At 37.6% G+C, this 13,448-nt stretch overlaps 1 protein-coding gene and 1 long non-coding RNA gene across 2 annotated transcripts; both read left to right on the top strand.

Annotated features, from left to right (window-relative positions):
* The first annotated feature begins 415 nt into the window (after positions 1 to 415).
* Positions 416 to 748, top strand: LOC121387721. The gene is made up of 2 exons (XR_005959863.1): positions 416 to 516; positions 642 to 748. It is a non-coding gene; the product is annotated as an uncharacterized LOC121387721 (long non-coding RNA).
* A 2,430-nt stretch (positions 749 to 3,178) lies between these two features.
* LOC121387318 lies at positions 3,179 to 5,034 on the top strand. The gene is made up of 2 exons (XM_041518340.1): positions 3,179 to 3,182; positions 3,608 to 5,034. Exons 1-2 carry the CDS (start codon positions 3,179 to 3,181, stop codon positions 5,032 to 5,034), a joined length of 1,431 nt encoding a protein of 476 aa, XP_041374274.1.
* Positions 5,035 to 13,448: the final 8,414 nt, after the last annotated feature.

The raw sequence follows: 13,448 nt of genomic DNA, 5'->3' as shown, positions 1-13,448 counted from the left end.
TGATGGCAATCATGCTAATTAATCTAACCACTGTACTGTGGTGATAGCACTAGTGACAAGGCATTCACTGTACTGTGGACTAAGCACAGTGAGTTGAGGTGATAACCATGGTACTGTGTTGTATAGCACTAGAAAATGTTAAGGTTAGTTTAATTGGTGTACTCGATAGTGCTAATTAAACCTAGAAACTGGGTGGATGTTGACCTTTGTGATAACCACTGTAGTGAATTGTACAGCACTAGTCATTAGGTAATAACTGATCCTTAGTACTGTAGTGATAGCACTAGTGACTACATGTAGGTGATGTCCACTGTATTGTCATGATAGCACTAGTCATTAGTGCTAATAACTGTGCGTTCTGTAGTGATGGCACTAAGTACAGGAGTTGACACTTAAGAATGGTGTACTGTAGTGATAGCACTAGTGACTACATGTAGGTGATATCCACTGTATTGTCATGATAGCACTAGTCATTAGGTAATAACTGGCGTCTGTAGTGATAGCACTAGTCATTAGGTAATAATTGGTGTACTGTAGTGATAGCACTAGTGACTACATGTAGGTGATATCCACTGTATTGTCATGATAGCACTAGTCATTAGGTAATAACTGGCGTCTGTAGTGATAGCACTAGTCATTAGGTGATAACTGGTGTACTGTGGCAGAAATTGTTAGAAAATAATATAAATAGAAAATTCTTTAAAATAATTTATCAAATGTATCAAGGAATAAAGTCATGTATTTGTACCAAAAAATGAAACATCGGTGTCCGACAAGGAGAAAATTTGTCACCTGACCTGTTTTTCCTTTATTTAAATGATACAGATAATTACTTGAAAAGCCAAAATTGTACTGGGGTATCCCTGGATACAGATGAAACAATCTATGAAACAACTAATGACGAATAGCAAAATAAGTGTTCTCAAGAAATTATGTAAATTAATAAAAGAAATTGTTCATAAATGCAGTAAACCCTAAAAGAACATTGGCCTATAATTATTTACAATGTCTATCACTACCCAAGTATCCATATATACATGTATGTGTGCGTGTCTGATTAGCACATTTTGGTAGTAATTACAATAATGTGACATTACTTTATTCTAATTGTATTTTATTATTGCCTTTATTATTCTATTGTATTTGTATTATACTATTGTCTCTATACTGTATTGCATACCATTGTTCTACTGTCTCCTGTAAACCGTATCTTGTCACTACAGTTTATAGATATCATGTCATCTGCCTGTAACAGCCCGTAATAAATTTCAGTTCTGTGACACTAACACTGTACTGTGGTATATATCATAGGTAATAACTCCTACGTGTAACGGTGAGCGTAATAAGTTCTGTTCTGTTCTGTTCTGACTGTATGTAGGTATAACCACTGTACTGTGGTGTTGGCACTAGTCATTAGGTAATAACTACTGTACTGACGTAATAGCACTAGTGACTAGGTATAACCACTGTACTGAGTTTCTAATACTGTGGTGATAACCACTGCACTGTGGTGTTGGCACTAGTCATTAGGTAATAACTACTGTACTGACGTAATAGCACTAGTGACTAGGTATAACTGCTGTACTGAGTTTCTAATACTGTGGTGATAACTTCTGTACTGTAGAAATTATAAATATTATAATAGCACTAGTGACTGATAACTGCTGTACTTAGTTTTCACTGGTGTTTTCAAATTCTTCAATAGAAATAGGATATTAATAGTAATTGATAACATTATTATTTCACTGGTATTTTCAAATATTCAATGAAATAGGATAAATAAATTAATAAATATCATCATCATATGATCATTAATATAAAAACAATTATTTATCATTATTATTAATAATAATAATATGTATTATTATTATTAATAAACAATGTTTCTTATTTCTATTCTCAGATATGGCCTCTTCATTTCTGGGATCTAGTGAAGACGGGGTATCCTGTCCCCTGTGTATCAGTGTGTACGAAGATCCAAGGACATTGCCGTGTGGACACACGTTCTGCTCAAACTGCTTGCAAAGCCACATATCTGCCTCTATCAGTCCTGACAAAACCTTCAGATGTCCCATGTGCATGCGTTCCATCAACATCCCAGATGATAAGAAAGAAGCCAACACTTGGGCCACACAGTTTCCCCTCAATGTGGCCTTAACCGACGCCATAGATGAAGTAAAGCAGTTGAAACGACGTGAGTTGACCAGCTGGTGTTGAAAGTACATGTAGTATGCATGAAGTTAACATTCACTTTTACCAGTAAAACTCTCCAGTATTGTCACGTTCAACATTGTTAATATTAATAATTATACAGATACAGATATCTTGAGGGTGGGGAAAGCGGTGGTGAGTGTGAAGTGTCTGGTTTGAGGTTTTCATGCTAGTTAAATGCTGGTAAATGTTAACAGTCTATTTAACATATTTATGTGATCTAACTAAAATTATAATGCTGCAATTAGAAGTGATATTAATTAAGTTTTGATTAGATATTTAATATTAATTTATAATTGTTTAACAGTAATAGTGTTAGGCCAACCTTCAAGTTATTTCCTGTAACCTTATATACACAATGTAACTGTAGAGTAAAATATTCATACATATAAAGATAATTAAAACATTTTTTATTGCTATTTACATGTCTCAGCTGATCAAATTATAACTTGTATAACAACAAAACATTGTTTGAGTCATTATTATTTTGCAGTTATTTTATAATTTTATTATAATTATTACTATATTTATTAATATGCTGATTATTACAATTATTATTATACATATTATTATATATATTATACATAATTATTATTATTATTATTATTATTATTAAGAAATAAAGAAATAAAAGAAAATTATTTATACAGTTTTATTCGGACAGTATTCTGAGAATTGTTTATTTTAAAAAATCACAATATTGAAATACAGAATTTATAATATTAGTTTGTACTATTTAATATACTAGTATATTTTTAATCTTAAATAAACGCCACAATAGTAGAATGCAGATGTGAGTTGTTTTGGGGTTGTTGTTTTTCTTCTAAATAATACATCCGAAAACATTTAAGCAAAACATCGAGTAGAATGAAGGGTTAACCAATTTGCATGTTGCTAATTATAACTATTTTACAGTGAACTCGCACAAATACACAAACACAGTATTAGGCTTAGATAAATTTTATCTATGGGTACAGCTGTGAGTTTATTATTATTAATATCACATATTGAGGTAGATATCTATGTAGCTTGAGTTTTTATATATATGAGGTAGTACAGCTATGAGTTTATTATTATTTATTATTAGATATCTAGCATGTACTGAGGTAATATATATGGGTTTATGGGTACAGCTGCGATTATTGTTATTAATATCACGTATTGAGGTAGATATCTACGAGTACAGCTACAGGGTGAGTTTATTATTATTAATATCACGTATTGAGGTAGATATATCTACATGCGAGGTCACGTATTGAGGTAGCTATCTATGGGTACAGCTGTGAGTTTATTATTATTAATATACGTATTGAGGTAGATATCTATGGGGAGATACGCCATAATATTCATGTAAATATACATGTAATTATTGATAGTTTGTAATTTAATTTCCTAGGTGATGCCCCCTCCGCACTGAAACGGCCACTAAAAAATGCTTTACAGTTAGCCTGCAAGACGCTGCGATCTCTTTGCGGAATTCTTGAGGACAACATCAAGAATGAAGTGGACAGATTACAGTCTGGTCTGGCAGTCAGCGCGGCGGAGGTGTCTGGAGAGATCGACCGGAGAGGGGCGGAGATAATCCAGAAACTGACGGAAACTGTCCACGCGGAGCAGAACAGGCTGAAGAAATATTTAGAAACTTCTGTTGTAATTACTAACAAAGACATTGACACACTATTCACTGAAGATAAACATTTATTGCAAAAAGCAAAAGAAAACTTAAAACTGGGCGAAAACCTCATAAAATCAGGGTCAGATTCTGACATCAAAATAAATCTTTCTAAATTAACAAAAATAGCTTCAGAAATTTCTCAAACAAATCCTAAAACTGAAATTCCCGAGTTGAAAATTACTTTGACCGACTCGAAAAAGAAAAACACTGAAACTTTTTCTGTTGACATTGGAGAAATATTAAAACCCGACATAAAATCTCTGACAGACAGGCAGACACTGACAGACACCTGGACAGACACCCAGACAGACAGACAGACACTGACAGACACCCCGACAGACAGGCACACAGACAGACTGACACTGACACAGACATTTCACACAAAGATATCATCAGATAAACGTAATCCTCATCTAGATTCCATCGCAGTGCTGGGAGGAGAAAGATCTAAGAAAATTGTTGTAAGTGATTTCTTCAACTTCTGTGTAAAATATTTTTCGGTTGAAAACTTTAAACTGTTTAAATACGATCTTCTCAGTCAACCACGCGGCCTTGCTAGGTCACGTGACCAGCAGGTTGTTGTAGTCCTGCCATGGAAACGTCAAATATTATATCTGGATATACAAGATGACATCCGCCTGACAAACACACTGAACATTGGGAAACCGTACGAATACATATCAGTGTTACCTAGCAACCATCTGGCGGTCAGTGTGTGGAATGGTGATGGTGTGTCTGTAGACATACTGGATGAGGGGGGTCGCGTCATTCAGTCTCTCCCCCACGACTTGATCCCAAGCCCCTCGTGTCTCACAGTGAAAGGCGACTCTCTGGTTGTTGTATCAGAGAACAACAGTTTGAAATGTGTGACGTCATCAGGACTCGTCACGTGGCAGTCACGTGATTCAGCAAAGCTACGTCATCTACGCGGTGTCGCGTGTGACATGGAAGAGTTTGTTTATGTTTGTGATGTTCAGACAAATTGTATTGTCCAGTTGTCAAGTGATGGAGAGGTCATCCGTGACGTCATCACGCGCCAGGATGGATTGTCCAGACCTTGGTTTGTCTGTTGTGACCAGGATACACTTTATGTGACCCAGGAAGATGGACACGTTAAAATATTTAGATGGATGAAAGCCAACCCGTGAAACTCTTCAGACTGACTTTGTGTTTGTGAAACGAGACGGTTTAAAATGACGAAACAGATCAAATACTTTAAAGGGACACGCCCTAGTAACGGCTAGTTGTTAAGCATTACGGCGTTGTTTTTTGCTATTAAACCCATTTTTTTCACAAATAAAATTACACTTTACTTACATTTTATTATTTAGAATACACATTTCCTGAAGTGTTTTTGGTAATCCTGGTAATCCTGATGTTTGTAAGACCACGAAATGCATTTTTTGTATTTCTTAAAAAGGCGCGTGCCCTCGAGAAAAAAACGTTGAGCAGACGAGGTCCAATCTATTTTTAGAGGGGATCTTCCCGTTTCAACATCACAGATGTTGGTATACCACGTGACCGTTATCATTTTGGTTCGGTTTGTTTTCTCATGCACGGTTCGCGCAATCAACATCCGATTTGTTGTCGTTTGCTTGTCGTTCATTTGTGAGGTTTTTCTTCACAGTTCGTGCTCATTTTCATTAACAATAAAGTTCAGACAAGTAAGTATCTCAATACAAAACGTTACAAATCCTTACAACCAATAAGTCTTACGATATCTGGAGAGGACAGAACAGTTGGAACATGCCCAAGAGAGGTGAAACGAACGCACCCCAAGTCTGTGTGCACTCTGTGCGTCGAGCGACATCTACCGGTGACATCAAAATACTAACTTTCAAAATTATTTCAAATAATTGAGTCACGGGGATTCCCACGGTATTTATCGATATAAAACTTCTGATATTTAATACATTAGCTAATTAATTCTCAAAATCTAATTAAAAACAATGTCTGGTAATATTATACACAAAATACAATTACAAGTTTTATATTAATGATAACTGAACGGTTCATACCATTTACTAATTAATTTAATTAAACAATTAAACATCTTTTATTAACGTAAAATCAGCAAGAAAATATGTAAAAATCAACAAAAAAAAATTATTGTTATTATTAATTAATTGATTTTAATTTTTAATTTCTTTCTGTTTTTAAAAAACCCGACCGAGTATTAATTTAGTGTGAAGACAAAACTTATAGAAATGTTTATCAGCTAATAAATTTTCTTACCTGTTCACACCTGAATCCTTTGATGTTGAAACACAACAGAAAATATGAAATCCAACAATGCGAAACATTTCACACATTTCTCCACATTCAGAAATAATAAAATAAAATAAAAATAAAAATAAATAAATAAATAAATAAATAAACAAACGCCAACAGTTTGTAGTACGCAGGTAGGCTCTTATTTATCAATGGCGACTCAGCTTACTATAGACATTTTGAGCAGACCAGTATGCACGATGTTTCAATGGGAGAGAAAACTCAAGGACCTTAGGTCTATTGGGAGGTATACATTCTCTTTGGGGATGGGATACGTATCTTTATTTTCAAATAATAATAATAAAAACAAAGAAACATAAAAACTAAACATTTTACTCTTCAAATGAGGGTATGCCTACTGACCCCCACCCAACCACCACCATCACCGACTGCCACGAGCCTGATTAGTTGATTAATCATTAGGTTTAGTAAATTAGCATTTTGTCTGGTTGTTCATCCATTAAGATTGTATCAAAAGACATTTAGAGGTTTTCGCCCAGGTTTTATAATCATTTGGACGTAATATTATTTATTTTATTACTTTTTTGGTAATGATTGTTTAAACTTATTTTGTCATTGTCTTCATGCTGTATCAAACATGGAATGTTTATATTAAATACAATGATCTTATCTCGGCAAGTTCTGCTCCGTGTAGGCCTGTATATGTTTAAATATGTTGAACATTCATTTTTGCATATACTTATTTTATCACTGGCGCGTGTGCAATTGGGGGTGGGGGTGGGGACATTTTGTTTGTTTCCAATATATTTTTTTCAGGGGAGTATGACTCGAACCCCCCCCCCCCCCCCCCCCCCCCCCCCCCCCCCCCCCCCCCCCATCACCACAAACTTCGATCACCAGTCCACACTAACCCTACCCGCTAAAATCCATGCACAGCAATTACCTGATATTGGCAAGTTCTGCTACGGGTAGGTCTATATATGTTTAACATTCATTTTTGTATATACTTATTTTATCACTGGCGCATGTGCAATTGGAGGGGAATGACATTTTGGTTTTTCCAATTTATTTTTCGGCGGAAATCGATGTTGTTATTTTTAATCAACAGGAGACTTTTCTGGGCATAGACCCTCTATTACTATACACCGACTCTTTTTGAACTGACACCCCTCTTAGTTTAGACTAGGTACGGACCTGCATTATTTATATTTATGATCCCCCTCCTCTGCTGTTTTAATCTGTCAGACGGGCTTGGTAAAATAATTACGTCAACTGTGAGATATATAAATATGTACAGACCACATTTTTACACGTTGTTGCACTGTGTAACAGTAATTAATCAAGCACTTTGTATGCCTTGTAATCAAATAAATATGTATTGTTAAAAACGTCTTGTTATTTTGTGCACTATTTGTGAATTGTTGTACACATGAAAACAACAGTATGTATATAACACTGACTGACTTTATACGCAGGTCGGATTCAGAGGGGGTATTCTGCACCAATACTTCTGCCGGGAAATTTGATCCTATGACCCATCGAACATCTACAGTGATGGAACTGGGGGTCGTATACAGGATAGGAACGACATCTCAAGTGGGGGTCAGTCTATTTGAGGGGGGTTACAAGTCGATATGAATGATATCGCAAGTGGGGTGTTACAGTCTATAGTTGTGGGGGACGTTACATGCCGATAACAACGATATCTGAAGCGAGGGGTCATGGCCTCTAGTTGAGGGGGGGGGGGTTACATGCCGATAACAACGATATCTGAAGTGAGGGGTCATGGCCTCTACTTGGGGGGGGGGGGCGTTGAATATGTGAATACTGAAGGGGTCACAGACTACTGGGGGGGGGTACCTGCTAATAGGAACAATATCTGAAGGGGGGGGGGGGAGGTTCGCCTGTGCTACCCCGCCTCTTCCTGGTTCCTATGGGCCTATCTATGTACAGTGATAGAACTGTGGCATGTGCTACCCTGTCTGTTGGTTGGTGCATATAAAAGATCCCTCGTTACTAATGGACAGAATGTAGCGGGTTTCCTCTGTAAGACTATATGTTAAAATTACCTAAATTTAAAATAAAAGTTTGTTTGTTTCTTTAATGTCACCACTAGAGCACATTGATTTTATTAATCATCGGCAACTGGATGTCAAACATTTGGTAATTCAGACCTATATTCTTTGAGAGGAAATCCACTATATTATTTTAAATTGTAGCAAGGGATCTTGTATATGCATCATCGCACAGGTGGGGTAGCACATACCACAGCATTTGATATACCATTCGTGGTGCACCAACTGGATCGAGAAATAGGCCAATGGGCGCACCGACGAGGGTCGATCTTAGAAAGACTGCACATCAGGCATGCACTTTAACACTGGGCTACGTCGAATAGAATTACACCAGTAGGTACACCTATGGTCACATAATTGCTGGTGGTGAATAATTTTATACAGTTTTATAAAAGGGCTTCATTGAAGAAATGATTTCTGTTCTGTTCACTTGCCATCGGAATTGCTTGATCACAACTTGGTGGTCCCAGTGTTAAAACTCTCCCTACTGTAAATTATCCACGGTGACCAATAAAACTGTCACTTTTTTTTTCTCTTTTTTTAATATCTTCTCTTTTTTTCTTTCATTCTTTCGTTTTTAAATTTATTTGAAAAAAAAAAATGAAGAAAAAAGTGGCATGTGTCACGTCACGTGGGAGTCACTTGGTTCAGCAAGTTTGTTTGTTTTGTTTAACGACACCACTAGAGCACATTGATTTATTAATCATCGGCTATTGCATTTCAAACATAAGGTCATTTTGACAGTCTTAGAGAGGAAACCCGCTACATTTGTCTATTAGTAGCAAGGAATATTTTATATGCACCATAGATTTTTTTTCTTCATCACAAACCTGGCCGTCAATGTGAAAACGGGTTTATATAAATGTTTATCAGCTGATTTGCACCTGTATACCTCTGATGTTGCAACAGGAAAATATGAAATTTAACAACGTGAAACATTTCAAACACTTCTCCATAATTAAACACATTCAACAAGAAAGAGTTCAACATTTAGAAATAATTAAATACGTCCATTTTATAAAAAAAATCTTCGAAATATTTATAAATTTATCAAAACCAATAATTAAAAAAAAACCCCATCTCCACACATACACACACACCCTTCAAAAAAACCCAACAGCTATAATCAAGTAACGGTGACTCAGTTCGCTATAGACTTTTGCACTAACCCCTCACGCACACAAGCTCTGATAGGAAGAAAAAGAAGGAAATGGTTTATTTAATGACGCACTTAACACATTTTATTTCCGGTTATATGGCGTCAGACATATGGTTAAGGACTACACACAGATATTGAGATAAGAAACCCGCTGTCGCTGTCGCCACGTTAGATTAGCAGCAAGGGATCCCACAGGTTGATAGTACATACCACGGCCTTTGTTCAATATGTCACGTGGAGCGAGGGCAGGCCAGCTTTATATTTTAGAACACACACACACACACACACACACACACACACACACACACACACACACACACGCGCGCGAAAGAACAACCTCCCCAGCCCCGACCCTCCCCCGGTTCCTACGGCTTGATGAGTTAATTAGGTTTAGTCAATTAGTATTGGCTCTCGTTGTTCATCGAGTAAGACTGTATCTAGGTACATGTAGAGGTTTTTACCCAGATTTTGTTAACTGAATCATTTACATATACCTGGGGGCGGGACGTCACCCACTGGTAAAGCGCTCGCTCGATCCCTGTCGGTTGGCCCATTAGGCTATTTCTCGTTCATATGGTGCATATAAAATATCTCTTGCTGCTAATCGAAAAGAGTAGCCCACGAAGTGGCGACAGCGGGTTTCCTCTCAATATCTGTGTGGTCCTTAACCACATGTCTGATGCCATATAACCATAAACAAAATGTGTTGAGTGCGTCGTTAAATAAAACATTTCTTTCTTTACATATACCTATACATATTTTCTTTTTTTCTTTCGTTGTTGTTTCTGTTGGGTTTTTATATTATTTTTGTTACTATTGTCATTTCATTTATTTACTTTTTATTTACTTTTTTTTTTTTTTTTAAATGATTGTTAGAAACGTTTTTGTCATTGTTATATTCCAAATGGTTTTTTTGTCTTTCCTGATGTCTTACCGTATCATGGTAAATCCCGCTTCGAGTATGTATTATTTTTAAACAGCAAGGGTTCTTATATAGGCACCATCCCACAGAGAGGATAACACATACCACGGTCTTGATATACCAATTGTGCTGCACTGGCTGGAACGACAAATAGCCCGATGGTCCCACCGAAGGGGATCGATCCCAGACCGACCGCGCGCTTTACCACTGGCCCACGTTCCGCCCCACATAAAAACAAAAGCATGCATATATAGATTCCCAGTCTGGAGCTCCTCGCGGTAAGATGTGTTTGTTTCGCTTGTGCACGTGCTTTCGCGGCTCGACTTGGGGATCCTTCACTTCGTTGTTTTTGTCAGCGAAGTGAAGTTTTCTACTGGGATGTATGCAGCCATTGGAACTGATTGAACGCTGGAACGCTTCTCGTTTCGACAGTCTGCACCACCAGGTTGGATTCTTTTTTAGCGAGATTCCTTGCTCCCACATCATTTCTCCGTCTGACTGTCGACTTTGTTTTTTTCGTGACTCGTATGACGGCCATTCTGCAGAACGCCACGGTTGTTCGCGTTTAGTCTCTACATGTCCGAGCCTGTCCAAGCAGCACTGGAAGATTGACCGCCCCTCTATAAGAAGAAATAGGAAGCGGGGTCGGGCCCTACTACTCTTTTCTAGACTTTACTTTGTTTTATTGTGATACCATCTCGTATCCTCCGGAGTCGGGCCCGTCCGCACCACTATACCAACCCATGGCGACTGGACTATACCCTAGTCTGATTCTCTCTCTCGTTCAGACGGATCCGGCTTCTCAAGATCTGTATTTCAGCACAGCACTACACTTTCAACGTCTATTGACTGTCAATTTAGGGGTTTTCTTGACGGGATGCAACCCATCTCGTCCCTACAAGCTGTGCACCCTAACGGCCTTAACGAGGCCACTCACGTGGACATATAGATCGGACTTTAAACTTTTAGACCTTCGTTCAAAAGTTTGGCGAAATTACTTCTTTTTTTTAAATATTAAATAGTCCGATCCCCTCTTCTTTCTCTTATTTATTTTTGGACTGTCCTAAAATGCTCCAAATTATATAAATATTCGATCGAGCAGTCAGTTCTTTATATTTTTGGCTTGTAACTTTTTTTCTTTCTTTTTTTAAAATTCTATGAACTTTTTTACTAATTGCTATTTTCAAAATTCTGCCCATTTTTAACTCTACCCCCCCCCCCCCCCACCTCCATCCTGAGTCAGGCCACCGATCTTTATCTAATTTCTTTTTGACCACCCAATGTAATCTAGCGACCAAATTTAATGAGTAGAATTTTCTTTATCAATTATATTAATTAGATAATTTTTGGATGTAAATTTCACAAGTTAGATTTTTATTTTTATTTTTATAGAGCAGGGCGAAACAAAAAATCAGTTTAGACCTCAAGTGGGTAGGCCTGTGCTGCCCCGCCTCTTCAGGTTCCTACGGTCCTATTTACAATGACACAACTGGTGTGGGGGTGGGGGTGGGGGGAGGGGGGCTTCACGGTTACTATCTACAGTGACAACTGGGGAGGGAGGGGAGTATCTGTTCCCAATTAAGTTTAAAGTTTGTTATCTTTAACGACATCACTAGGGCACATTGATTTATTCATCATCGGCTGTTAAATATTTGTTAATTGGTAATCTTGGCAAATAGTTTCAGAGAGGAAACCCGCTACATTTTCTCCATTAGTAGCAAGGGATCTTTGATATGTACCATCACACAGACAGGATAGCACATACCTCTGCCTTTTATACACCAGTCGTGAATGAAAAGTAGTCCAATGGGCTCACCGACGGGAATCGATCCCAGACCGACCGAGTATCTACCACTACTACTACTACTACTACTACTACTACTACAACTACATACTAGTACCACTACTACGGGCCCGTATTTAACGAGGGTTCGGGGGGGGGGGGGGGGGTCGTCCGAACCCTCCCGCAAAAGTTGAGGTCCACTTTTTTTTTCTTTTCTTTTTAAAAAAAATATTGCACTAATACTTGCTTGTTACTTTTGCAACTCTCCAATAAAAATAATATTTGCTTGTCTTCGTCATTTAGCACTCCGTTAAAATAAAGCTGCAGTGTACATGATTCAGAATTTCTAACTAATCTGGCAAACTCAAAACAAAGGAACCTAAATTGTTTAATAGTATTTTCTGCTATATTGATGACCTCGTAGACTTCGATAACATTAGATAACAATGCCCATAAAGAGTGGCCCATAAAGTGGCCACAGCGGGTTTCCTCTATCAATATCTGTGTGGTCCTTAACCACAAAAAAACAAAAAAACCTATAGCCTTCGCCCTCTTCTTTCAAAAAAAAAAAAAAAAAAAAAAATGTTCTCGACAATTTCAATCTTCAAAGTAAGTAGTACAGTAGTGTCGACTCAGTCATTATAGTAAGTTTTCAACAAAGTCCAAGTTTACAAACGGTGACACAGTCATTATAGAATTTGTATTTGTACCATTGCACGATATACCGGTATACACCGGTATAAAAACGCTAGTTTTGATTAAATTCGGTACACCCTCCTCCCCCCCCCATCCCACCTTCCTTCCCCAACCCTTTCCTGTCCTGGACGGAGTAGCCGACGAGAGCCTACACCTGCGCCCATGACAGGCGTGCGCTACAACATCTTGTTCTGAATGTGCACGTATTCCCTGTGACCTGACTTGATTTGTAAATTCGGTATTAGCTTAATACTATTTCGTCTCGTGGTTCATCGTCTAAGTTGTAACACTCTTTGTGTGTGCAATTTAGAAAACAATCGGCTCAGAAATAAATAAATTATGGTACATACTATAGTAAGAAAACGACGTTCCCTGGTTTTGGAACCTCAAATCATAATATTATGCATAGGACCTAAAGATTTGGATACCCACACATAGGGCCTCCACGAGTCCAAAGTATTGGACTCGAGTACTCGAGGGTCAAACTCGACCCGGACCCGAGTACCCGACACTTACACTAGATGATGGTGAGATTAAGAAATAAAAGTAAAATAGCATTATGCATCTTAATTCTAGCGCTGAACATGGGTGCCAAATCATACCATCGTATCGTATTGCATTGCACACGTTATCATAGCCCTGTAATGCAATTGACTGCAAGCATATGGCAAAATGATGTAAAAAATATAATTAAA

The sequence above is a fragment of the Gigantopelta aegis genome, chromosome 13 (assembly GCF_016097555.1).
Source record: "Gigantopelta aegis isolate Gae_Host chromosome 13, Gae_host_genome, whole genome shotgun sequence".
Classification (NCBI taxonomy): domain Eukaryota; kingdom Metazoa; phylum Mollusca; class Gastropoda; order Neomphalida; family Peltospiridae; genus Gigantopelta; species Gigantopelta aegis.
This window is presented reverse-complemented; position numbering and strand designations above follow the sequence as displayed.